The 26,776-nt window shown below is 34.3% G+C and overlaps 4 protein-coding genes and 1 pseudogene across 4 annotated transcripts; all 5 read left to right on the top strand.

Moving 5' to 3' along the window:
- Positions 1-233: 233 nt before the first annotated feature.
- On the top strand, positions 234-1,424 carry LOC147409517 (protein PHOSPHATE-INDUCED 1-like). Its single transcript, XM_086429854.1, has one exon. The coding sequence runs from the start codon at positions 299-301 to the stop codon at positions 1,250-1,252; it is 954 nt and encodes a 317-aa protein (XP_086285980.1). The 5' UTR covers positions 234-298; the 3' UTR covers positions 1,253-1,424.
- Positions 1,425-5,254: 3,830 nt separating this feature from the next.
- LOC147409516 (protein PHOSPHATE-INDUCED 1-like) lies at positions 5,255-6,675 on the top strand. The gene has a single exon (XM_086429848.1). It carries the CDS (start codon positions 5,310-5,312, stop codon positions 6,261-6,263), a length of 954 nt encoding a protein of 317 aa, XP_086285974.1. The 5' UTR covers positions 5,255-5,309; the 3' UTR covers positions 6,264-6,675.
- A 4,270-nt stretch (positions 6,676-10,945) lies between these two features.
- Positions 10,946-12,104, top strand: LOC147409515 (protein PHOSPHATE-INDUCED 1-like). Its single transcript, XM_086429840.1, has one exon. The coding sequence runs from the start codon at positions 11,005-11,007 to the stop codon at positions 11,956-11,958; it is 954 nt and encodes a 317-aa protein (XP_086285966.1). The 5' UTR covers positions 10,946-11,004; the 3' UTR covers positions 11,959-12,104.
- A 4,267-nt stretch (positions 12,105-16,371) lies between these two features.
- LOC147409514 (protein PHOSPHATE-INDUCED 1-like) lies at positions 16,372-17,537 on the top strand (annotated as a pseudogene).
- Positions 17,538-24,301: 6,764 nt separating this feature from the next.
- Positions 24,302-25,445, top strand: LOC147409513 (protein PHOSPHATE-INDUCED 1-like). The gene has a single exon (XM_086429825.1). The coding sequence runs from the start codon at positions 24,374-24,376 to the stop codon at positions 25,325-25,327; it is 954 nt and encodes a 317-aa protein (XP_086285951.1). The 5' UTR covers positions 24,302-24,373; the 3' UTR covers positions 25,328-25,445.
- The last annotated feature ends 1,331 nt before the right edge of the window (positions 25,446-26,776 follow it).

The following is a 26,776-nucleotide window of genomic DNA, read 5'->3' as shown; positions in this document are numbered from 1 at the left end:
ACATCTATATTAACAAGTAGCAGAACAAGGGTATAATGGTCAATTCGATGTCCGATGAAGGGTAATGCCATTGCTAGGTAGACTACTGTAGTGCTTTTTGTCCTTTGTTGAACAGCAATAGCTGTTTACAGAAAAGAAAAAAGAAAAAAAAAAAAAAGGCTTTAACCACAGACGCGTTGGAGTGCCGTTGAGTCTCACTCTCTCCTTCTATATAAATCCCCTCCTACTCCAACCTATCTCATTCATTCCAACGCAAATCCATCTCTCTCAGTATCTCTCTCTGTATCTTTGGTTCAAAATGACTTCTTTTGTTTCTACTCTGCTTCTGCAACTTCTTTTGGTGGTCTCTCTCTTTCATTTCTCCTTAGCAGGAAGGAGACTCACAGAGTTGGTGACAGAGCAACCTCTTCTCCTAAAATACCACAACGGTCCTCTTCTTTCTGGGAAAATATCTATCAATCTCATCTGGTACGGTAAATTCAAGCCCTCTCAACGCGCTATCGTCTCTGATTTCTTCGATTCTCTTCATCCTTCCAAACCCCAAAACCAAAATAGCCCATCTGTCTCCACTTGGTGGAAAACTACCCAAAAATACTACCACCTGACTTCCAAAAAACCCAATTCTCTTCTTCTCTCAATGGGGAAACAAATTCTCGATGAGAACTACTCAATGGGGAAATCTTTAACAAGTAAACAAATCGTGAGAATTGCAGCCAAAGGCGAGCAGAAGAACGCCATTAATGTGGTTTTAACTTCTTCTGATGTAACCGTTGAAGGGTTTTGCTCAAGCAGGTGTGGAACCCATGGGTCGTCTTCTTCGAGTTCCCAGATTAAGAACAAACATTACAAATTTGCTTACATCTGGGTTGGTAACTCGGAGACTCAGTGTCCGGGTCAATGTGCTTGGCCGTTTCATCAACCGATTTATGGACCACAAAGTCCACCATTAGTTGCACCCAACAACGATGTGGGTTTGGATGGCATGGTTATTAACATAGCTAGCCTTTTGGCTGGAACTGCTACGAACCCATTTGGTAACGGTTACTACCAAGGACCAGCAGAAGCGCCTCTTGAGGCTGCATCGGCTTGTCCTGGTGTTTATGGGAAAGGGGCTTATCCTGGTTATGCAGGGGAATTGTTGGTGGATTCGAGCAGTGGTGGTAGCTATAATGCGCATGGTGTTAATGGGAGGAAGTACTTGTTGCCTGCTTTGTTTGATCCCTCGACTTCTTCTTGTTCGACTTTAGTCTAAAAAAGAAAGATCTTACAGATAGAATGAAGAGCAGAACAGAGAGTATTAATAGAACAGAGATGTTTGGAAACTAGATGTAGTTAATGACATTGTTGTAATTCTTCAATTTATTCATTCTTTTGCTGGAAAATGAAGATAGAGCAAATTACTTTGATTTGCTCTGATTATTAAAGCGGATGTCTACAACTTTTATTTTATTTTTTTCTTTAAATGGCTCATTTCTTAATTTTTCAAGCGCCCAGTAAGCTTAAACGTGAATTAAGAAGATTCAACATTGTCATTTAAGTTCATTGATGGCAAATTATTAAACTCCCTAGTTATTTATTTCAGTATCTTCTCTCCCAGATAGGGTTAATGAACTTTAGTTTTTACTGGACAGAAATACCATCGCAGGAGAAACCAAAATTTCAGTTTTGATTTGATTTAAAAAAAAAAATGTTCAAATTGATTGTTTATCCAGGGAACATGTGTATTGTAAGTTTATACTATAAAAGCATTTACCTAAATAAGATCCAGATGAGATTGATTTTGGCTTGAATGATCATGTAATTGGATCGGATTTGGTTCAATACTTCATTGATCTGATCGGATCCAGATCATATAATAAAATATTTCAGATTGGATTGGTTTAATCGGTATTGATCAATACCGAACTAAATCCATTGCCAGCCCCTACCGTACACATTGCAGGATTTAAAAGGGTTAGAAAGCATATGGTTGGAACGAGATCAACCATGCTTTCAGTGTAATTTAAGAATCATTGGTCATGTCTATCATGCTCTTTCCAAATGGATAGTTTCCTATCATGTTAAGGCTTTCCCTCAGCTAATCCAAAGAAGACGATCCTCAAGAATTTCCAATAATAAAGAAAGGGGTGACGTACTTACGAGGGTGGTCGAGGAAAGGATTAGAAGAAAAATAAGATAAGAATCGATACAAGAAAGGATTTTTGAAATGTGGTTTAACTTTACAATCATTACTTTTTTCATGCTTTAATTTTAACTTGAGATCGGAGGATATTTGATAGGTACCACACCAGTGTCCCAACTTAAAGGAGGAAGATGAATTTATATTAAAACTAGCGTTGAAGTGTTTGAATGACTAATTTATGAAAACTATATCCTACAAATATTATGCCTCGGTTCCAAAAGATAGAAGCATTTAAAATATAATATTTTACTTATCCTCTACCTTGTTATAAAGCAAATAGGAGGTTTTAGTTTTCTTACTTTTATATATATATGGGTGGGGTTCGGAGGTCCAAAAGGGAGTCAAACATTGTGCCAAACATTTTTTCAACGTATGGGTTAAAAATTTCTTTAAAAAACTGAAAAATTCATTTAATTAATTAATTTTTGATGTGTCAATTGCTTACCACACACTTCTCTTTGTTGGAAGTGAGTCCCACTAGCGTTACTAAATAAGATTTCAACTCTTACTAATATTCGTTGAACTTACCTTGTGGCATTCAAAAATATGATTCGATGCCACAAGTTTGTAGCAAATAAAGTTTTATGAACTTTGAAAAACAAAATTAAAAAAAATATTATTTTTCACCGTTGAATTTTAATTTTAAATTTGAGAGTTCTATAGCCATCTAATTTCAAAACCTTGGATCAAGCTCAAAAAAAAATTATAGTTTTTATAATGAGTCTTTCCATGAAATTCTAGAGGACTGTGGTGTTAGATTGCATATGTGGTAATCCATTTGAGCTCAAGGACCTCTAGTAAGAGTTAAAATCTTACAACTGATAAAAAAACAAGAGGGGGGAGGGGGGAGTCAAAATCTTACTAAGTTAGCAAGGAAAGTGTTTTTCATTTGGAGTCAATTGTTAAAAATTTGAACTAGGATAACCTCACTAACTTGGTAAGATTTCAAATCTTACTTAGGATTGTTGGGCCCACATACATTATCACATTAGCAATTTAACACCATAGCCTTCAATATTTCATGAAAAATTTTTGATAGAAAAAATTATAATAATAATAAAAAATTAAAAATTAAAAATTTAAAATTTAAAATTTAAAAAAAAAAACATCTTTTTGAGGTTCATCCAAAGTGTTTAAAATTGATGGCTACCGAACTCCTAAATTTAAAATTAAAGTTAATGAAGAAAATTAATTTTTTTTAGAAAAAATTCAAAGCACTTATAATTTTTTTCTTCTACAACCTTGTTGCATTATATCATGTTTTTGGATACTACAAAATGATGGAGTCAAGAAACTTTTCATATTAAAGTTAATGAGGAAAGTGCTTTTTTTTTTCCTAAATTTTAAACAGGAATTTACCTTACAGACATCACTATAATATTTTTTATTATAAAAGCATCCTTGGAGTTTTGAATTCAAAGGAACCTTACTTTAACGAGTTTGCTACTCAACAATACCTATTTTATCCTCTCTCTTTTCAGCAAATGATTCTTTCTCCTAAAATCATGAATCAAGCCCTTTTTTTTAATTCGAATTTTACCATAGAATTTGGAGCATTGGGATGTTGGATTGCCAACGTGACCCACATGGCCATCAGTGTCTTTTGAAGAGAGAGTGGATGTTGAGAGAAGAGAGGATATCATAGGGTATTTGACAAAAAGAAATAAGTGTATTATAAGCATTTAATATTTTAAAATGATATCGGTCCCATTTCAAGATTTTGTTGAATAACAAACTTGATAAAGTAAGGTTTCATAAATAAATTAGTCAATTTTAAATTGATGAGATATTTTTAATCCCAATGTCACTTAGAGGTAAAATGTATTAATGCCTAATATGATCATCAAGAAATTTAGTTGAAGATTTGCAATCAGCACTTCCCTCAAAAAAGGGAGAGGTCTTAAGTTCAAGCCCCCTCATTGGCCACCTACATGGATTTATCCAAATTTACCTTATATGTGTGATTTGTTGGGTATTACATGAACTCGAGGGATTTGCGTAAGATATGATGCTCTAAAAGGCCAGTTGCTTCGTCCTGCTATTTGGGCTTATGGGTCTATATACCGTCGTCATAAAAAATAAAAATATGAAATTGGTCATTTCAAAGACTTTTCTGCTATTAATTTTTACTATGCAATTTTATTTCTTTGGGTGTCATTTCTAAAGTTAGACTCTAAATACTTTTTCCTACTTAGTCCAAATCCTGTAGACCACAAAGTAATAGCCTTTACTTTATCCCAAATATATAAACTAATTGTAATTGAGAATTCATTTATTCCATATTCTTTCGCAATAACTCTAATTTGGGGTTCTAAAAAAGATTTTGATTATTTTTTAATGTGATTATGATAAAGGAATATATTCAATGTGGTATGCCATCAACTCGAGAGTGAATAAAGATGTCTCAAATATTTACCAAATTGTAGAATATATTCAATGTGGTATGCCACTTTTCTCACTAAGTTAAGTGAAGCAGTGCATCTCCTTCGAGAATCCAAAAACATCCTCTGATTTCACAGGGATGTAGTTCACAAGATTTTAAAAAAAATGGATTTTTTTTTTTGCAATTAGATTTAAATCTAGAAATTCGTTCTATACTATTTTAAGAGTTGTGATTTTCTGAGGCCCCGTCTAACAAACGGCCCCATACGCTTAGTATGGGTTAGAGGTGGTGTCAGAAAATCATTATTCTTATTTTAATGACGAAAAAATATTTTCAATATATTTTTTTAAATCTAACAGAGGTAATAAATTCTCAAGGGCGGAGGTGTTATTTTGGCCTACATTCCCATCCATGTGGGCCCAACAATTATTAATAAGGAGGGGAGTGTGATAGAGTCCTGAAAAATGCTTCCTAATTCCTATAAAATAACTCTCAAAGTCACAATAGCCCAACTCATGTTGTAGCTAAGCTGTAGTTCTTTAATTCTTTTTGACCCCTGTTGACCTACAACAGCAAATTGCAATAGCTGTATACAGCAAATTGAAAGGAAAAAAAAATTTTAAACAAAGACGCGTTGAATCTCACTCTCTCCTTCTATATAAATCCCCTCCAACTCCAACCTTCTCATTCCAACACAAATCCATCTCTCTCTCTCTCTCTCCGAGGCTCTCGATCTTGTTCAACATGACTTCCTCTCTTCCAAATCCGCTTCTTCAACTCCTTTTGGTAGTCTCTTTCTTTCATTTCTCCTTGGCAGGAAGGAGACTCACAGAATTGGTAACAGAGCAACCTCTTCTCCTCAAATACCACAACGGTCCTCTTCTTTCTGGCAAAATCTCAATCAATCTCATCTGGTACGGTAAATTCAAGCCCTCTCAACGCGCTATCGTCTCTGATTTCCTCAATTCTCTTTATCCTTCCAAACCCCAAAACCAAAACAACCCATCTGTCTCCACTTGGTGGAAAACTACCCAAAAATACTACCATCTCTCTTCCAAAAAACCCAATTCTCTTCTTCTCTCAATGGGGAAACAAATCCTCGACGAGAACTACTCAATGGGTAAATCTCTAACAAGTAAACAAATCGTGAGATTGGCAGCAAAAGGCGAGCAAGCGAACGCCATTAATGTGGTTTTAACTTCTTCTGATGTAACCGTTGAAGGGTTTTGCTCGAGCAGGTGTGGAACCCATGGGTCGTCTTCTTCGAGTTCGCAGGTTAAGAACAAGAATTACAAGTTTGCTTACATCTGGGTTGGTAACTCGGAGACTCAGTGTCCAGGTCAATGTGCTTGGCCGTTTCATCAACCGATTTATGGACCACAAAGTCCACCATTGGTTGCACCCAACAACGATGTGGGTATGGATGGCATGGTTATTAACTTAGGTAGCCTTTTGGCTGGAACAGCTACGAACCCATTTGGTAACGGTTACTACCAAGGACCAGCAGAAGCGCCTCTTGAGGCTGCATCGGCATGTCCTGGTGTTTATGGGAAAGGGGCTTATCCTGGTTATGCAGGGGAATTGTTGGAAGATTCGAGCAGTGGTGGTAGCTATAATGCGCATGGTGTTAATGGGAGGAAGTACTTGTTGCCTGCTTTATTTGATCCCTCAACTTCTTCTTGTTCGACTTTGGTGTAGAAAAGAGAGATTTTCAAGATAGAACAGAGTATTATAACAGAGATGTTAGTGAAATAGATGTAGTTGATGACATTGTAATTCTTCAATTTATTCATTCTTTTGCTGCTAAATAAAGATTTAGCACAATAAATTTTGAATATTGGTTTGTATCTCCAAATTATTATTTTTTTTCACCTTTAAATGTCCATTTTTGAATTTTCTTAGGCACCCAATAGACAAACCCAATAAATTTTGGCTGGATACTTGATTGATTTCAATAGATTTTACCTATTGAACAGAGTATATCAGAAGACAGAGATGTTAGAAAAATAGATGTAGCAGATGACATTGTTATAATACTTCAATTTATTCATTCTTTTGCTGGAAAATAAAGATAGAGGAAATAAATTTAATTTGCTTTGATTATTGAATATATCCCCAAAGTGTTTTTTTCCCCTTAAATGTCCATTTTCTAAATTTTGAAGTAGCCAATAGGCAAACAAAAAATAATTTTTGCTGGATTCATGATTAGCTGGCATGTTTTGAGCTATGGGAGGAGGGTTTCAACTTTCTTCCATTGTGGTTATAAATGATGGGAGTGGATCCTCTGTAGTTCGCTTTTCTTGGAGCACCCTCTAGCATGGTTTTTAAACTCAGTTTCACGTCTCGTCTCATTCAACATTGAGACAATGGTTTTTAACCATTTAAAAATTTTGAAAAAATTCAGAAATGATTCCTATTAAAAAATGAAGTCAAAAAACATAAAATAAAATATTAAAAAAATCATAATATACCTATCAAAATAAATAAATTAAATATTTACATTATTACGTATGTTTCATTTTCATTGCACAAGTGCATCAAACTCGTTTTCAAAACACAACATTTAAAGAGCACCAAATTTACCATAAAAAATATCAAAGCATTACCATGCTTTTTTTTTTGTCTTGAATAGAATGAAGAAGATGAAGTTTTCCCCTAAAATCTTTTTTTTTTTTGTTCACTTGGTTGGGAAGATGAAGAAAAATCGATTTGGGTGAAAAAAATAGGGTTGAGGACTTTTAACTCGTATGTCTCGTTTAACTCGAACAAGATTTTGAAAATCTCGTCTGATTTGTATCATTTAACTGGCGATTTATTTATTGTTGTGAGGTCTCGTTTGTCTTTGACGAGATATTGAAAAATCTCGTCCGAGACGTCTCGCTTATCCCACGATACGCAATCTTCTCAAATAACTTTGTGAGTTAGTCTCGTCCAGCTATGATATCGAGTAAACTCGGGTGATACGTCTTGGTCTTAGACAAGTTAAAAAACCATGCCCTCTAGTGGGAAAATCTAACACATCAATGATGTACCAATCATGTCTTAGATCAAAGTTGAAAAAAAATAAATACATAAATTAATTAATTATACTAAGCCTAATCTAGCGCTTTGAAAAGGAATAGCCACTGAAGATCAAAAAATTCAATGAAAGGACTTTAATGTTGCTAACAAGTGCCACTCTCTACGTTGTCTAACCTTTACTCTAGGGAACACTATAGAGGATCCGCTCTCATACTTGATCCTAGAGGTGTCAGCCAGGGTTTTAAAACTTGTTTTGACATCTCATCTCGTCTATGGATGAGATTGAGTCGTCTTAGACAATACAAACCATTTGATGCAATTTATAATAATTGATTTACAATATTTAAATTAAAATAATTATAATTTTTTAATAAAACAAGGTAGATTAGAAGATGTTTAGTCATAAAATCATATTTTATTTATATAATAAATTCTAAAAATTTTCAATTATTTTAATCAAAATCTACAAATTCCAGTTGACTTGGTCAAGTTTTATTGACTCGGCCAAGATTTTCAAGATATCATCTAAGACATCTTGTTTATCTCACCAGATAATGTTAATCTTAAGACACAATGTATATCTGTATTGTTCATGAATGATACCTAGATGACTCAAGAGAGTCATCTCGATATTGGATGAGATTTAAAACCATGGTGTCAACAGTTACCCAATGTACTGATGAGTAGGTTTTATACCTACGAATTAACCACTTTTAAATATAATATTTTGTTAATTTTAGAGTCTTTTAGTTGTTTTTATTTCAGTTTAGTTAGTTTTATACTTTTTATGTGTTTATATGTTTTTATTTGATTTTTATGCTTATTTTACAGATTAGGAACAATATGGAACATTGGGATAGGTGCATACGTTTAGGAGAAATTCTGACTCCAAATTGGTTCACTCTCGGAAGAAGGAAGCTAAGCATACAAGCTAAAAAGTCTTCAAGCCGCAGCTTGATAGAAAACGAGGCCGCGGCGGGAATTCAAGAATGGCATAACAGAAATACAGAAATACAAGCCGCGGCATGATATATTGGGAGGCCATGGCCTGCTTACGTTTTCAGCTTTACACGTTAATTTGTGGTGACCGAATTAGAGACAGATTTTGGGACTCTTAAACCCTAATGACTCCATATCTATAAATAGGAAAGTTTAACCCTTATTTGGGAACAGAAGTTTTGGAATTTTTCTTGGAGGCACAAGATCGAGAAGGAGGACGAGAACTGGAGATTCGACTTTTGAGTTTTATCTTTCTAAACTTTATCTCTTCTCTTGATATTTGTAATCTCTAAGAATGGCTGAATACTTTTGTGATTTTGTTTTCTTTTCAAGGATGAACTAATTTCTATTCTAGGGTTATAATGGAACCCATTCATGATATTTGATTAGTTTTATTTCTTTCTTCTCTGATTCCACATGTGATTGTTTATTCTATCCTATGTTTAATGCGATTTAATTAACTGACCATTGATTGAATTGATTCGGTGAACCTTAATAATATCCACAGAGTTATTTTGTGTTCATGACCTAGATAGAGTAACATATGCTAATTTGAGATAGACATATACTCAAGTTGCATGTGCATCCTTTATGAGAGCTTATTCTTAATGAATTCTTCTTGATTTAATTCTCATAGACATATAGGGAGTTAGTTTAGAAGGGTATTTTTACATGACCATCGACAGAGGCTTGTAGAGAATTTAGTGTTCTTGGGTGACAATTATAGTGGATTAATTTATCATAGAAGGGAAGATAATCTAATTAAGTGGATTGTTTGGGGGAAATTATAAACCTAGATTTCATCACTCATTGATTTTAATTTACAAATTTATTTTCTCCGTTACTTTTCTTGTTTAGTCTTAAATCCTATTTTTACTTTTGTTTGGATAAAATTAGATTGAGATAAATTGGTAATTAATAATAGATTGGTATTTAGTCTCCGTGGGAACGATACTTTCTTATCACTTTATTACTTGTTTCGATACGTATACTTGCGTGCGTAAATTTAGACAACATGTACCCAGAATCGATTACTCAAGTTTTTGTCCATCATAAGGGACCCAATCAATTTTCGAGCCGATTCTGAGTAGCCATTTTAAGGACTCATTAAGAATTGGGTCTCCATCAAATATCTGTGAAGTACCCATCAAGTAAATAGATAAGTGTAGGTCTATATGAAAATTTATTTTACTTCTCTAAGACGAAGCTTATATTTAATAGTAATTGTTAATTAGTGAGATAGATTTCAATTTCTTTTGGAACAAGTAATCTTTATGTCCTAAACTCTCAACAATTATCTACAAAGAAAACAAAACGTGACATATTCCCTTCTTTCTCTCTCAAGTTTCAAAACTTTTACAAGTCACAATTTTTAATTTCTTTATTTGATTTTACATTTTAATAATTAATTGTGGAGAGGTAACAAATGTTTCTACTCCTAAATGGTCAAGGGTGGTGAAAGAAGCCCTGTTCATTTACATTTGCCTCCTTTTTTAAGGAAGTTGCAATGGATTTTAGTTAATTATATCTTCCATGGCCTCTATTTTCAAGTGCTCTATGCACATGCAGTAGCATGTGTTCAAAGTTTATTTTCACGCATATTGTATTGTATTCAAGACTAATTTTCATGCCTTAGATTTTATTCAAGGTATATGTTTAATGATATTGAACTTAATTTGTTCTTAGTTTTGATAAATTATTCAATTATGGAGAAATCCAAGACAAAGAATCACTTCAAAGGTTAAATTCTTGATCATTTAATGCAGACTTTGCAACCCAATCTTATTGTAAATCAAGAAAAATTAAAAATTATTTATCTTATTGGGTACCTGAGGGTATCGGATATTTCTAAGGTCAGTTATGATTCCAAGGGTCTCATACACATATTCAAAATCGATAAGAACTGAACCCGAATTTTAATTTCAGTCCCAGTTTTGGGATACATGGAACCAATCCATTGACACCCCTACTTGATCATGACTCATCGAGTAAATATCGCAAGCTTCTTAAGGGCGTAGTTTTAAAACTCAAAAAATATACTTGGTTCGATTGTTCATTATTAGATTTAAATTTTAAAGTTGGAAAGTCGCTCAGTTCAATTTCAATGTCTTTTGTGGGAATGAAGCAAACATTACAATCCGTGTGGGCCTACAATCTTTAATAAGGGTGGGAGTGTGAAATTCCCGGTAGCCTAACTCATGCTGTTATATTAATGCTAGAGAGACTACTGTAGCTAAGCTGTAGTTCTCTTTAACTCCGTTGTTTAGCTGTAATAGCTGTATACAGCAATTAGAAAAGAAAACACTTTAAACAAATACGCGTTGGAATACCGTTGCATCTCACTCTCTCATTCTATATAAACCCTCTCCAACCAATCTCATTCCAACACACAAATCTCTCTCTTTCCCTCTTTTTCAACATGACTTCCTCTGTTTCAACTCTGCTTCTACGATTCCTTATAGTGGTCTCTCTCTTTCATTTCTCCTTTGCAGGAAGGAGACTCGCCGAGTTGGTAACAGAACAACCTCTTCTCCTAAAATACCACAACGGTCCTCTTCTTTCTGGTGAAATCTCTATCAATCTCATCTGGTATGGTAAATTCAAGCCCTCTCAACGCGCTATCGTCTCTGATTTCTTCAATTCTCTTTATCCTTCCAAACCCCAAAACCAAAACGACCCATCTGTCTCCACTTGGTGGAAAACCACCCAAAAATACTACCATCTCTCTTCCAAAAAATCCAATTCTCTTCTTCTCTCAATGGGGAAACAAATCCTCGATGAGAACTACTCAATGGGGAAATCTCTAACAAGTAAACAAATTGTGAGAATTGCAGCAAAAGGCGAGCAGAAGAACGCCATTAATGTGGTTTTAACTTCTTCTGATGTAACCGTTGAAGGGTTTTGCTCAAGCAGGTGTGGAACCCATGGGTCGTCTTCTTCGAGTTCCCAGATTAAGAACAAACATTACAAATTTGCTTACATCTGGGTTGGTAACTCGGAGACTCAGTGTCCAGGTCAATGTGCTTGGCCGTTTCATCAACCGATTTATGGACCACAAAGTCCACCATTAGTTGCACCCAACAACGATGTGGGTTTGGATGGCATGGTTATTAACATAGCTAGCCTTTTGGCTGGAACAGCTACGAACCCATTTGGTAACGGTTACTACCAAGGACCAGCAGAAGCGCCTCTTGAGGCTGCATCGGCATGTCCTGGTGTTTATGGGAAAGGGGCTTATCCTGGTTATGCAGGGGAATTGTTGGTGGATTCGAGCAGTGGTGGTAGCTATAATGCGCATGGTGTTAATGGGAGGAAGTACTTGTTGCCTGCATTGTTTGATCCCTCGACTTCTTCTTGTTCGACTTTAGTCTAAAAAAGAAAGATCTTACGGATAGAGTATATTTAGAAGAAAGACATGTTAGAAAAATAGAGGTAGTCGATGACATTGTTGTAATTCTTCAATTTATTCATTCTTTTGTTGGTAAATAAAGTTGGCGCAGATTACTTTGATTTGCTTTTAATTATTGAAGTGTATTTCTCTAAAGGTTTTTTTTAAATGCCCATCTCTGAATTTTTTTCTAGGACCCAAAAGACTTAAAAGCTAATTAATAAGATAAAAATTCAGTAAAGTTTAATAATGGAAACATTAATAAACTCCCCTGTTTGATTGATATAATAATTTCGATAAAGTATAGTTTGGATTCCTGAATCTGGCCTTGTAAAGGGACTTGAGCCAATTCCGGCTAAACCCACTAGTATGAGTCTCAATGGACTGGGAAGCTTGGATTTGGATAAGTCTGGCTAACCCATCCATACAAGGTTACAGTCCTTTAAGGTCCCTCTACTCACTCACTATTGAGACGAAAATATGATTTAATCGGCTGTGGTACATTTGTCAGTTTGAGATAGACATGGCTTTGATATCCATGGTTTCAAAGCTCAGTTTCACATCTTGTCTCGTTTCATCCATGGACAAGACCAAGTTCTCTTGGACGAGTGAATTCATTTTGAATGAGACAAACCTTTTAAATTGGTTTATAATTCTTGATTACATGTATTTTAAAATTAAAATAATTATAATTTTTTTAATAAAATAAGGTGGATTAGTAAATTTTTAGTCATAAAATCGTGTTTGATTTATATAATTAATATTTAAATTAAAATAAAAAATTATTTTTATCAAAATCCTAGTTGACTCAGCCCATATATTACTTATTATTCCGAAATTTAAAAAAAAAATCATTCGAGACATCTCGTTTATCTTGCAAGATAATGTGAATGTTGAGTCACCTTGTATACCATATCGTTATTTAATGAGACCGAGATGACTTGGGCGAGTCACCTCAATCTCGTATGAGATTTAAAACCATATTGATATCTCGTGGATGGGTGTAAATGGTGGAAAGGTTATTGATGGTAAAGGACAAGCTGACAAATTTATTATAATTTAGAAGCACTCCATTGGACGAACTTCACAAGGAAAGCAACATGGGGGACATTTCTCGATGAAAAGCATCTATGGTTCCTACACACTACCACGTCAAAAATGTCCCCCACAATGTTACTTCAACATTGTCCTTTGCCAAAATGACGATATGCCCACTCTACCTCAAACTTATCATGTAGACATGCAAAATAACGTCATTACCTTTGTGTTCAACCTGAAACCAAAAATCCTTTAAATTCTTCCAAAATTAGTCATCTTCAATGTCTTAGATAAATGTTTTTAACCTAATTTTTAAGTTCAAGCTTTAACTACTTGAACCTTTAAATCTATAGAACAAGATAAGCCTTTTGAACTAGAATATGATGAGATCTTTTATTGAAAATTCAACGGTATTATACAAGGAATTAAGACAATGCTCAAAAAGATGGATTGAATATGAAATTAAATAAATAAAAATTAATTTTCTATAGAGGTTGAAGTGTTCGAAGATAATGATTTTATGAAGCATAAATAATGTTTTTGAGTTATAAATTGAAAAAATGTATTTTGATATAATTTTTATTATTTTAAAGTAGAAGAAATGTGAAAAAGGGAATGTCATCAGCTTGAAAGCACATGATATTCAAATTTTATAACCCAAAAAATTTGGGGGCCATGGGACAATAAGGTTACCCATTTGAAAGCAAAAATGGTATCTCAAAATCCTACAACATTAGAGGGGTGTCTAATCACCCAAAAATTTGAGGACGGCTGGGTGGAGTTGGGGGCCAAAAACTGAATGAGTGAGTGGAGAGGAGACAATAAGGTCAAAGGTGGCATTTAAACAAAACTAATGGAGGGGGGAAAAGGATTTTTAAAATTTGTGCAATAAATTCCAATAAATCAAGGTTTATTTATTTATGGAAAATGTTGAAATGACAAAAAGAATTTACTGCGACTCTCACAAGTCTGACATGGGATGTGCACATAACCATAAATGTGTTTCCTCGTGATACGAGTAAAAACCATCTACGATTATTACATGTCCACGGTAGAGTTGTGAGATTCACAGTAAATCCTGTGTCACCCCAGCACAACTCTTTATTTATTAGAACTGTTTCTAATGAGAATAGTCAAATTGAACTCAAGCCTACGGTGTATCATTGCCCATGGACTTTACCATGTTAGGTGGCACCGTCCCACTTAGTTAAGGTTGGATGAATGAAATATATAGTACATGTCCTTTTACTTTAATTGGGATGTGTTGGAATCTAGTACATCCACATTGAACATTGAACATTGATTGTAGTATGGCTTATAAAAATTTTCTTCAAATTTGATTGAAATGTGTTGGAAGTACTTCATAATAACCCACCTCCCCTTTTACAATCTACCTTTTAATTTCTATATATGTTTTGAAATTATGATTGCCTCTTTGAAAGTCAAATGTGAATCATGTCTTGTGAAAAATATATCTCTTAACCCCTCAATTGGATAAATATCACCTAGATGTATGTTCGAGCTAAAATCATCGGCATACTATCCAGTTCCACATATCTCAAGAAGTTAGACAAAGAAATCTATTCCTACCTTGATCTACTTCTTTTTCTTATTGAACCTTCAAGAGTTGACTTCAAAATGGGTTGAATTTGAACTTGGATAGAGTTTTTTGAGTTCTAGAAGTTCTTGAGAGAATAATTTGACATAATTTTTGGAGGGGAGAAGACCTCCGTTTTAGCCTTGGGAGCATCCTTTATTTATAGACTTTTGAAGACTCTTGGGTATGTAATAGTCCACACATCATAGTTTCAATTTAATTTTAAGAAAATCACATAGAATGACTTTGATTGCCCTTCACCAAGGAGACCTTGATGTTCATTTACACCTTAAGAAGTCTAACCAATCATGATGATCAAAACATAAAAGTGTAAATTATCCTCAATTCTTCTCCGCCTCTTCTCTTTAAGAGGTTAAGAATTTATAGACTAAATGACTCAACTGATTCCTACTCTTCTCCTCAATAAAAGTAGTGAGTTACTGATTCAACAAGTTCTCTTGGAATCTAGGAACTAACTCATTTAACAATTTATTCTACCCTAATACAAAGGCACTTACTCAATTGAATTGGCAATAACTAAGGAGATGATGAAAAACGGAGAAAACTTGTGGATCATAACAAAGAATAAGAATTTAGGGTTTGTAGGTTAGAAAAACAAGTGAAATACAATTTTAGGGTTAAAATAAACTATGATTTCTCACTTTATGATCGACAATATGATTGATGGAAAAGATGATTGTACCATGCAGTTGAGATGGGTTTGTGGGTAGTTTTTTTAGGGTAAGAGAGAAGTGATGGACCAAAATTGGGACATCCTTTGTAAATTGCAAAATTTCTTGGGGGTATATTTGTCCATTGACCCATTATTTTGATGAACTTTTTTGCTCCCTACAAAAACACTATAAGAAGTAGCGTGAGATGTACTTCACCAAAAAATTTAATTCCAACTACAAATAAAAGTTATGCGAAAGTACTTATAGATCTCCAAACACACACGATACTACTTTTTAGCTCTTTAAAGGAGCCATAAGCACTTGAAGAAGTCAATCCAAATACTTGTGTTTTTTTTTTTAAAATAAGAATGTAACAAGTAAAAGTCAGGGTGCCAATAACAACTCTAAAAAAAATAGTATAATGGTCAACCCAAATTTCCATAAAATATAATGGGCCAAGATCAAGATCCAACATTTTAGAAGTTTCAGAATGACCTGATTTTTTGTTAAAATGATCGCTTCACTGTTGAGATTATCCACACCAAAAATCAGGCCATTCTGGAACTAACTTCTAACCCTAGTTGATAAAACACATTGGATAAAACGTTGGATCACGATCCCACCTCAAATATAATATTGGAAGAAAAAACACTTTTCTTATTGTTAAGAAAAATTCCAAGGCCGCATCTTCATTTAGAATCCAAAAACATAATCCAATTGGATAGTAATGTAGATCACAAAATTTAACTTTTCAGAAATTGTTTTAAATTTTGTAGGTAGTTCAATCCATTTTCAAAGTATTTCATGATCCATGAATGTGGTGTTATTTGGCCAACCTTACAATCCATGTGGACCCATTAATTATTGATAAGGAAGGGTTGGAGCGTGAAATTCACAGTCTAACTCATGCTGTTGTATTAATGCTAGAGAGACTACTGTAGCGAAGCTGTAGTTCTCTTTAACTCCTTTGTTTGGCTGTAATAGCTGTACACAACAATTTAGAAAGGAAAACACTTTAAACGAATACGCGTTGGAATGCCGTTGCATCTCACTCTCTCATTCTATATAAACCCCCTAACCTATCTCATTCCAACACACAAATCTCTCTCTCTCTCTCTCTCTCTTTCAACATGACTTCCTCTGTTTCAATTCTGCTTCTACAACTCCTTTTAGTGGTCTCTCTCTTTCATTTCTCTTTAGCAGGAAGGAGACTCACCGAGTCGGTAACAGAACAACCTCTTCTCCTAAAATACCACAACGGTCCTCTTCTTTCTGGCAAAATCTCTATCAATCTCATCTGGTATGGTAAATTCAAGCCCTCTCAACGCGCTATCGTCTCTGATTTCCTCAATTCTCTTTATCCTTCCATACCCCAAGACCAAAACGACCCATCTGTCTCCACTTGGTGGGAAACCACCCAAAAATACTACCATCTCTCTTCCAAAAAACCCAATTCTCTTCTTCTCTCAATGGGAAACAAATCCTCGATGAGAACTACTCAATGGGTAAATCTCTAACAAGTAAACAAATCGTGAGATTGGCAGCAAAAGGAGAGCAAAAGAACGCCATTAATGTGGTTTTAACTTCTTCTGATGTAACCGTTGAAGGTTTTTGCTCGAGCAGGTGTGGAACCCATGGGTCGTCTTCTTCGAGTTCCCAGGTTAAGAACAAGAATTACAAGTTTGCTTACATCTGGGTTGGTAACTCGGAGACTCAGTGTCCAGGTCAATGCGCTTGGCCGTTTCATCAACCGATTTATGGACCACAAAGTCCACCATTGGTTGCACCCAACAATGATGTGGGTTTGGATGGCATGGTTATTAACTTGGCTAGCCTTTTGGCTGGAACAGCTACGAACCCATTTGGTAATGGTTACTTTCAAGGACCAGCAGAAGCGCCTCTTGAGGCTGCATCAGCTTGTCCTGGTGTTTTTGGGAAAGGTGCTTACCCTGGTTACGCAGGGGAGTTGTTGGTGGATTCGAGTACTGGTGGTAGCTATAATGCGCATGGTTTTAATGGGAGGAAGTACTTGTTGCCTGCTTTGTTTGATCCCTCAACTTCTTCTTGTTCGACTTTGGTCTAAAAAAGAGAGATTTTACCCATATAACAGAGTAATATTAGAGGACAGAGATGTTAGAGAAATAGATGTAGCTGATGAAATTATTATAATTCTTAAATTTATTCATTCTTTTGCTGGAAAATAAAGATAGAGCAAATGACTTTGATTTGCTTTGATTATTGAATATTGAACTGTATCTCCAAAGTGTTTCTTCCCCGTAAATGTTCATTTTTAAAAATTTTAAGCACCCAAATTTTTTATGGGTGGAGGGTTTTCAACTTTCAACTTTCTTCCATCCTGGTGTACATGATGGGTGTGGATCCTCGTAGTTTGCCTTTCTTGTAATTCCCTGTAGTGGTAAAATCTAACACATCAATGACGTACCGATCATGTCTTAGATCAAAGTTGAAAATAACAAAAAAAAATTTAATTATACGAAGCCTAATCTAACGCTTTGAAAAGGAACGGCCACTGAAGTCCAAAAGGTTTAATGAAATGACTTTAATGTTGCGGACAAGTGGCCGCACTCTCTCTGTCATGTAACCGCACCACAGGAAACACGAACTACAAAGGATCCGCTCTCATACTTGATCCTAGGAGTGTCAACCATGGTTTTAAAACTAGGTTTGACATCTCATCTCATCTATGGACGAGACCGAGACCGAGTTGTCTTAGATGATACAAACCATTTGATGCGATTTATAATAATTGATTTATATATATTTAAATTAAAATAATTATATTTTTTTAAAAAACAAGGTAGATTAGAATATATTTAGTCATAAAATCATATTTTATTTATATAATAAATTTTAAAAAAATTCAATTATTTTAATTAAAATCTACAAAATCCCAATTGAAATCAATCGAGATTTTCAAAATATCATCTAAGATATCTTATTTATCTCACGAGATGATGTTAATCTTGAGATCCATTGTATATCTGTACCATTCATGAATGAGACCGAGATTTAAAACCATGGTGTCAACGGTTACCCAATGTACCTGGAACCGATTATTTGATTTTTTATCTATCATAACGGACCCAATCAATTTTTGAGCCGATTCTAGGTAGTCATTTTAAGGACTCATTAAGAATTGGGTCTCCATCGGACATCTGTCAAGTACCCATTGAGTAAATGGATAAGTGTTGGGGTATTTGAAAATTTATTTTACTTATCAAAGAGGATGCTTATGTTTAATAGTAATTGTTAATTAGTGAGATAGATTTCAATTTCTTTTCGGTCAAGTAATCTTTAAGTCTTCAACTCTCAACAACTATCTACAGAGAAAACTAAATGTGACATATTCCCTTCTTTCTCTCTCAAGTTTCAAAACTTTTACAAGTCGCTATATTTAATTTTGCATTTTAATAATTATTGTGGAGAGGTAACAAATATTTCTACTCCTAAATGAACGAGGGTTGTGATAGAAGCCCTGTTCATTTACACTTACCTCTTTTTTTTAAAGAAGTTGCAATGGATTTTAATTAATTATACCTTCCTTGGCCTTCCATTTTCAAGTGCTCTATGCACATGCAGTAGCATCCGTTCAATGTTTATTTTTTACGTGTATTCTATTGTATTGTATTCAAAACTAATTTTCATGCCATAGATTATATTCCAGGTATATGTTTAATGATAATCAACTTAATTTGTTCATACTTTTGATAAATTATTCACTTATGGAGAAGTCCATGACAAAGAATCACTTTGAAGTTTAAATTCTTGATCATTCAATGCAGACTTTGCAAACTTTTTCTTTTTTTTAAATCAAGTAAAACTAAAAATTGTTTATCTTAGTGGGTACATCATGGGTATCGGGTATTTCTAGGGTCGGTTTTGGTTCCAAGGGTCTCATACTCAGATTCAAAATCGATAAGAACTGAACCCAATGTTTAATTTCAGTTCAGATTCTAGGATACATGGAACCAACCCATTGACACCTCTACTTGATCATGACTCATCGAGTAAATATTGCAAGCTTTTTAAGAGCATAGTTTTAAAACTCAAAAACCATACTTGTTTCGATTGTCCAACAAGTCGAATCAAATTGAAAACTCAGGAATCGACTTGGCTGAGTCAAACTAAAATATCTAACTCAAAGTCTAACTAAAATTATTCAATGACTGAAAATACTCTTATGAAATGTCCGCTTTTTCTCCCCAAAATCATTCATTTTAAGATCTATTGCTCCTCTTCAACATTAAGATCTATATCTCGTCCTCCACTGAGATCTACTCACGCAAGCTTTTCAACTCACAAAGAAGATGGGGTTTTGGAGGATGTAGAAAACATGGATTTTGGCCTAGAAAAAGATTCTTTTTACAAGTGTTGGAAGTGGATGGAATGAAGGAGTCTGAGGATGATGGGCTTTTCAAAAGAATAAACAAGGGTTTTATTGTAGAGATTGAGGTTGAGGTTCATGATAGAAGACAATGTTTAACAAGTTAAAGTTTGAAGATGATGAATTTTTTAGTAGAAAATTCAAAAGGGTTTTCTTCTAGATGTTGAAATCAATGGTTTGAACTGTGAAAATGAGATTAAATAGATTAGAGAGCTTGAAGATAATGGATATGGAAGAAAAATAAGGGTTCTTAAATAATTTTTGGGAAAAAGGGAAATGCATTTTCATTATGACTCCATGCCCCTTACCTTGCCTAGTTTTTGAGTTGACTCAACTGAGCTGATTTTTTGAGTTTTGAGACCGATTCACCTTAAAATCCAATCAAGTTGTTTTAAAACTATACTTTAGAATAACACCAACCCTCACCTCTAAAATGACATCTTCTTTAAATTTAGAAAAGATGCTTACCTCCAAACGAATTTAAACTCCAGCTAACCCTTTCTCTAAAATTCCATTCATTCTAGGGGTGGCAATGGGGCGAGTAGGATCGTGTTGTGTCGAGGTAAGAGTATTATAAAAAATTACCAAACCCAAACCCAATCCATTTAATAATCGTGTCAAAAACTTAAACCCAAACCCAACCCATATATAACTTATTTAATAAAATTCTAATATTTATTGAAAAAAATAAGTTTCATTTGCACTACCAAAAATAAAATATTATTACTAAAAATAAAGTTATACAACCGTAAACTAAGTTCAATGGTAAAAAATAACTTTCTTTTAAATATTTTTTTTGAAGTTTGTAGAATTTTATCCTTTACAACCATGTGGCATCAAATCATGTTTTTGGATATCATAAGGTGACGTGGTTAGAAAACTTCCCTTACTAACTTAGTAAGAAAAGTGTTTTTCAATATTATTATTATTACTGTTATTATTGGCTAAGCAAAATGTATTTCATCATCACATGAGACATAATAGTATTATTTCGAGGCAAAATGTACTAATGCCTAATATTATTGTCAAGAAATTTAAACTTTTGAAACATATATGTTTATGCTATAATATCACAATTAAAATGCATCAGTGATTTATTTGATATAGGGCCATATTTCGTTTACTTTTTTATATGCTTTAAATCATATATATATATGGAACGGATCAAGGGACATATGAAAAAATAATGTAACATTAATAAATTTACAAAATATGGGTTAGAAATTTCGGATTGAGCTGATTTTTTTTTTAGAATGATCTCTATGATGAGAAGATCATCCAAAAAAAAAAAAAATCAGTCCATATGATGAAACATATGTAAAAACAATGGTTTTTCAAAATATGGGTTAGAGGTTTTAGATTGAGCTGATTTTTTGCGAGGATGGTCACTATGATGAGAAAATTATCCTCACAAAAAATCAGCTCAATCTGAAACTTCTAAATCCATCAAAAGTGATTTACAAATTATTGACAAAAAATCGACGGTCCACATTCTAAATCACTTTTAATGGGGTTAGAAGTTTCAGATTGGACTGATTTTTTTTTTTTTTCGGATGATCTTCCCATCATATAGATCATCCTCACAAAAAATCATCTCAATCCAAAACTTCTAACCCATAATTTGAAAAATTATTATTGTTACATTGTTTTTACATATGTTTTTTCATATGTCCCTTTATCCATTCCCATATGTATATATATAGGGTAGCGTTCGGAGGCTCTAAAGAGAGTCAAACATTTTTTCAATGTATGGGTTAGAAGTTTTGCTGAGGAAATCATCCTCACTAAAATCAGTTTATTCCAAAACTTCTAACCCCAATTTACAAGTTGAATAATTGGGGAGCGTCAATTATGTGTAAATCATTTTGATGGGATAAGAAATTTCAGAATGTGAGGCGATCATTCTCACAAAAAATAAGCCCATTCCGAAACTTCTAGTCCATATATTGTAAATGTTTGGCTTTCTTTAGGGCCTCCGAACGCTTGCCATATATGTATATAAACACAAGTTTATAGTTAGCAATACAAAAAACACACAATCGATAGATTAATTTATTAATATCTTTCATAATAAAAATTAACACACCACATAGCAAGATTAAGATTCAAGATTAAAATTCTCTCTAACTACTATAAAATAAATAATTTTAAATAATAAATAAAGTGGTCTTAAGAAATGCAAAATCTACTTACAAATTAGATAAAAAGATATAATCAAGTAATTTCAAAGGTTGAAATAAATGTCATCATTTAAGATTTATGTAATTATCCAATATTCACATGCAATAAATGTGCATTTTTCTAGTTAACTAAAGAGATAAATGCATTATTGTCTAAAATAATGCATGGATAGAGGCATTAAAAAGTATGAGATTTTCCCCTTTAAACTCTACATTACTTTATGTTGTATTAAGAATCTGACTTGAGCGTTGGAGAGGTGTTGTTGTAGGCACACCAAGGAACATGAAAGAAAGAAATCAAACAATTTATGAGTATCTCAAGGTGGTGCAAATTTTTGCATTTACAAACAACTTACTTATCAATCTAGCAATTCATACCCCCAAACAAGGAAGGTGGCTGGCCTTAGTACAAAGTTTTGTAAAGATTAACTTATCTAGAAATGTTTTTACTTGTAACACACCAATTTCAATATAGCCAATGTTTTAATTTCAAAAAGATTTGTATGTTTAAAGTAAAAGTTTGTGTACCAATAGAATTTTTAAATCTTTATGAGAGTTATTATTGCCGCACCAACTCTGTGCAATTATTTAGTGAGTTACATTGGAATTTGGTGTGGCAATAGCAGCTATCATCTTTATCATCACCAGCATTTCTAGATTGAAGTGCATTAGCTGTGCATTTAGGTTGACGGATAAAAATTGTTATTATTTATACAATACATTCCTCTTATTTAAGGTTTTATGAGTATAAGTAGAGGTGGCAATGGGTCAGACATGTCGAGTTGAGATAATTAGAGTATTCTATAAATTTACCCACTCTGAACCCAACCCATTTAATAATTGTGCCAAAAATTTAAATCCTAACCTGACACATTTATTAAATATATAATAAAAGTTCGCTGGATACACTAGCAGGCTACTGTCTAAAAGTTGGGGAATATTTAGAAAGAAAGCCCTCCATCAAAGCCTACTAAGCAATTTTCCCGTAATTTTATGTGCAACGTTCTATTGAAGGTACTTAGCCAAGTTGGTAAGAATTGTGGAGAGTTGATCTCACAATATAGGTTCAAAACCTATTGAACCTTCCTTCACTTTTGCCATTAACCCTTGATATCCTAGTGAAGGAGAAATGCACAATATCCTCTTCAGACTTCCCATCCCTATGGATTATAGAATCAAAGTAAAAAAAATTGGTAACCAAAGAGTGTTGAGCATAGCAGTTAGCACTTCCCTCCAAAAAGGGAAAGGTCTTGAGTTGAAACCCCCTCATTGGCTACTTAGAAGGATTTATTTCAGCTTACCTGATATGTGTGATTTGTTGGGTATTGCATAAACCCAAGGGATCTAGGCGAGATATGATGCTCTAAAAAGCCAATTGCTTCGCCTTGCTAATCGAACTTAAAGGTCCATATACGGTCGTCATAAAAAATAAAAAATAAAAAATGAAATTGGTTTCAAGGACTTTTCTACTACAAATTTTTACTATGCAATTTTCTTTCTTTGTGTGCCATTTCTAAAGTTAGACTCCAAATACTTTTTTCTTGGTTCTATTTAGTTCAAATTCTTTAGATCACATAGTAATAATCTTTACTTTTTCACAAATATATAAACTAATTATAATTGAGAATTCATTTATTCCATATTCCATCGTAATAACTCTAATTTGGGGTTCTAAAAAGGATTTTGATTATTTTTTATTAGGTTATGATCAAGGAATATACTCAATGTTGTATGCCATCAACTCGATAGTGCATAAGGATGTCACAAATATTTACCAAATTGTAGAAGGGTACAAAAATAATAATTCAAGAAAAAACCACTTTCCTCACTGAGTTCAGAATTGCATCTCCTTTGGGAATCCAAAAACATCCTCCGATTTCATAGGGATGTAGTTCACAAGATTTAAAAAATTTGGAAAAAAAATTAAAATTTTCACAATTAGATTTAAATTTCGAAGTTCGTTCTATATTATTTTAAGAGTCGTGATTTTCTGATGCCCCGTCTGAAACATGCCCCCCATACGCCTAGTATGCGTTAGAGGAGGTGCCAGAAAATCATTATTCTTATTTTAATGAGAAAAAAATATTTTCAATATATTTTTTTAAAATCTAATGGAGGTAATAAATTCTCAAGGGCGGAAGTGTTATTTGGCCTACATTCCAATCAATGTTGGCCCAACAATTATTAATAACGAGGGGAGTGTGATAGAGTCATGAGAAATGCTTCCTAGTTATAACCGAACTCATAAAGTCATAATAGCCCAACACATGTTGTAGATAAGCTGTAGTTCTTTAATTCTTTTTGACCCTTGTTGAGCTACAACTGCAAATTGCAATAGCTGTATACAGCAAATTGAAAAGAACAAACTTTTAAACAAAGACGCGTTAGAGTGGCGTTGAATCTCACTCTCTCCTTCTATATAAATCCCCTCCAACTCCAACCCATCTCATTCCAACACAAAACCACCTCTCTCTCACTCTCTCCGAGGCTCTCAATCTTGTTCAACATGACTTCCTCTATTTCAACTCTGCTTCTTCAACTCCTTTTGGTAGTCTCTTTCTTTCATTTCTCCTTGGCAGGAAGGAGACTCACAGAATTGGTAACAGAGCAACCTATTCTCCTCAAATACCACAACGGTCCTCTTCTTTCTGGCAAAATCTCAATCAATCTCATCTGGTACGGTAAATTCAAGCCCCCTCAACGCGCTATCGTCTCTGATTTCCTCAATTCTCTTTATCCTTCCAAACCCCAAAACCAAAACAACCCATCTGTCTCCACTTGGTGGAAAACCACCCAAAAATACTACCATCTCTCTTCCAAAAAACCCAATTCTCTTCTTCTCTCAATAGGGAAACAAATCCTCGACGAGAACTACTCAATGGGTAAATCTCTAACAAGTAAACAAATCGTGAGATTGGCAGCAAAAGGAGAGCAGAAAAACGCCATTAATGTGGTTTTAACTTCTTCTGATGTAACCGTTGAAGGATTTTGCTCAAGCAGGTGTGGAACCCATGGGTCGTCTCTTTCGAGTTCCCCGATTAAGAACAAGAATTACAAGTTTGCTTACATCTGGGTTGGTAACTCAGAGACTCAGTGTCCAGGTCAATGCGCTTGGCCGTTTCACCAACCGATTTATGGACCTCAGAGTCCACCATTGGTTGCACCCAACAACGATGTGGGTTTGGATGGCATGGTTATTAACTTGGCTAGCCTTTTGGCTGGAACTGCTACGAACCCATTTGGTAACGGTTACTACCAAGGACCAGCAGAAGCGCCTCTTGAGGCTGCATCGGCTTGTCCTGGGGTTTATGGTAAAGGAGCTTATCCTGGTTATGCAGGGGAGTTGTTGATGGATTCGAGCAGTGGTGGTAGCTATAATGCGCATGGTGTTAATGGGAGGAAGTACTTGTTGCCTGCTCTGTTTGATCCCTCGACTTCTTCTTGTTCAACTTTAGTCTAAAAAAGAAAGATCTTGCGGATAGAACAGCGGTATTCGATGACATTGTTGTAATTCATCAATTTATTCATTCTTTTGTTGATAAATAAAGTTGGCGCAGATTACTTTGATTTGCTTTTAATTATTGAAGTGAATAATTTGGATGAAGTATAGTATTGTAAAGGGACTCGAGCCAATTCAGGCTAAACCCACTTGTATGAATCTCAATGGACTGGCGCGGAAGCTTGGATTTTGGATAAGTCTGGCTAAGACCATCCATACAAAGTTACAGTCCTTTAAGGCCCCTCTACTCATTCACTAGTTGGACGGAAATATGATTTTAATTGGCCGTGGTACATATGTCAGTTTGAGATAGACTTTGCTTTGATATCTCCATGGTTTCAAAGCTCAGTTTCACGTCTCGTCCATGGACGAGACCAGAGTCAATTTGTTTTGAATGAGACAAACCTTTAAAATTGGTTGGGGGCGATTGATTGCGCTTCAAAATGTGGATTTTCCAGCGTTTGCGTTTTGAAGCTGAGTTTTGAAGCCGAATCAAACACAGCGAAACTCAATTTTTCGAAATTGCGCTATGAAATTGCGTTTAGAAACGCAAATATGAAAAGCAGTTAAAAGAAGCTTTTTCAATTTGCGTTTGCGGGAGAAGCGAACTACCGAAAAACGGCTCAATGAAAAGACCAAAATGCCCCGATCTATTTTCTTCTCTTCTTTCTCTTCTTCTCTTCAACGAACATGGTGGAAACTCGCACAGTCTCTCTGTCTCTCTCTGACAGCTCTCTCTCTCTTCTTCTCTACTCTGTCGACAGAACCTCGCACATCTCTCTCTTTCTCTCTCTCTCCATCTTTAGCTAGAAACTCTGGTTCATCTGAAACCCTAGAATAGAAAACCAGTATTATTATTCAGATTGTCGAGTGTCGACTACGGCTGCTAGTAAGAAGACGGAGAGAGTTGGTGACCAACGAAACCGTCAAAATCAAGGACAAAAAAACCATTTTTTTTCTCTTCGAGGATCGCATTCCAAAGGTACCCTCATCGTTTCTACTTCTTCCAATTTTCCTTTTTGGTTTCCAAATCTTGGTAGATTTTTTATTTTGATCTGTTTAAGACTTTAATCTCGTTTTGCATCAACTTTAATAGTTTTTTCAGTTGAATTCGACTAAATCTCTTGGTTAGTTTCAAATTAATTTCATTTGAGTTATTTCAATTCGTGAACTAGTAGCTTATCAATTTCTTTCGCAATTTTTTATCTTGAATTCGACTCTTGGACTCTGGATCTCTCTTATTTATCTTTTTAGCAATTTAGATGACAAAGTTAACTTTTGATCTGATATTTTAGAATTTTTTTTTGTTCATTTTGCCTTTGTTACTAAGGGATCCATGTACATAGTACTGAATCGTTCTATTTTGTAGCTAAATCTCTGTGTTTTTTGTTTTTTTTGTTCTTTAAATTT

The sequence above is a fragment of the Akebia trifoliata genome, chromosome 2, assembly GCF_017979445.1.
Source record: "Akebia trifoliata isolate Shusen 1 chromosome 2, ASM1797944v1, whole genome shotgun sequence".
NCBI classification, from domain to species: domain Eukaryota; kingdom Viridiplantae; phylum Streptophyta; class Magnoliopsida; order Ranunculales; family Lardizabalaceae; genus Akebia; species Akebia trifoliata.
The sequence above is the reverse complement of the archived record's forward strand: the minus strand, read 5'-3'. Positions and strand labels throughout refer to the sequence as shown.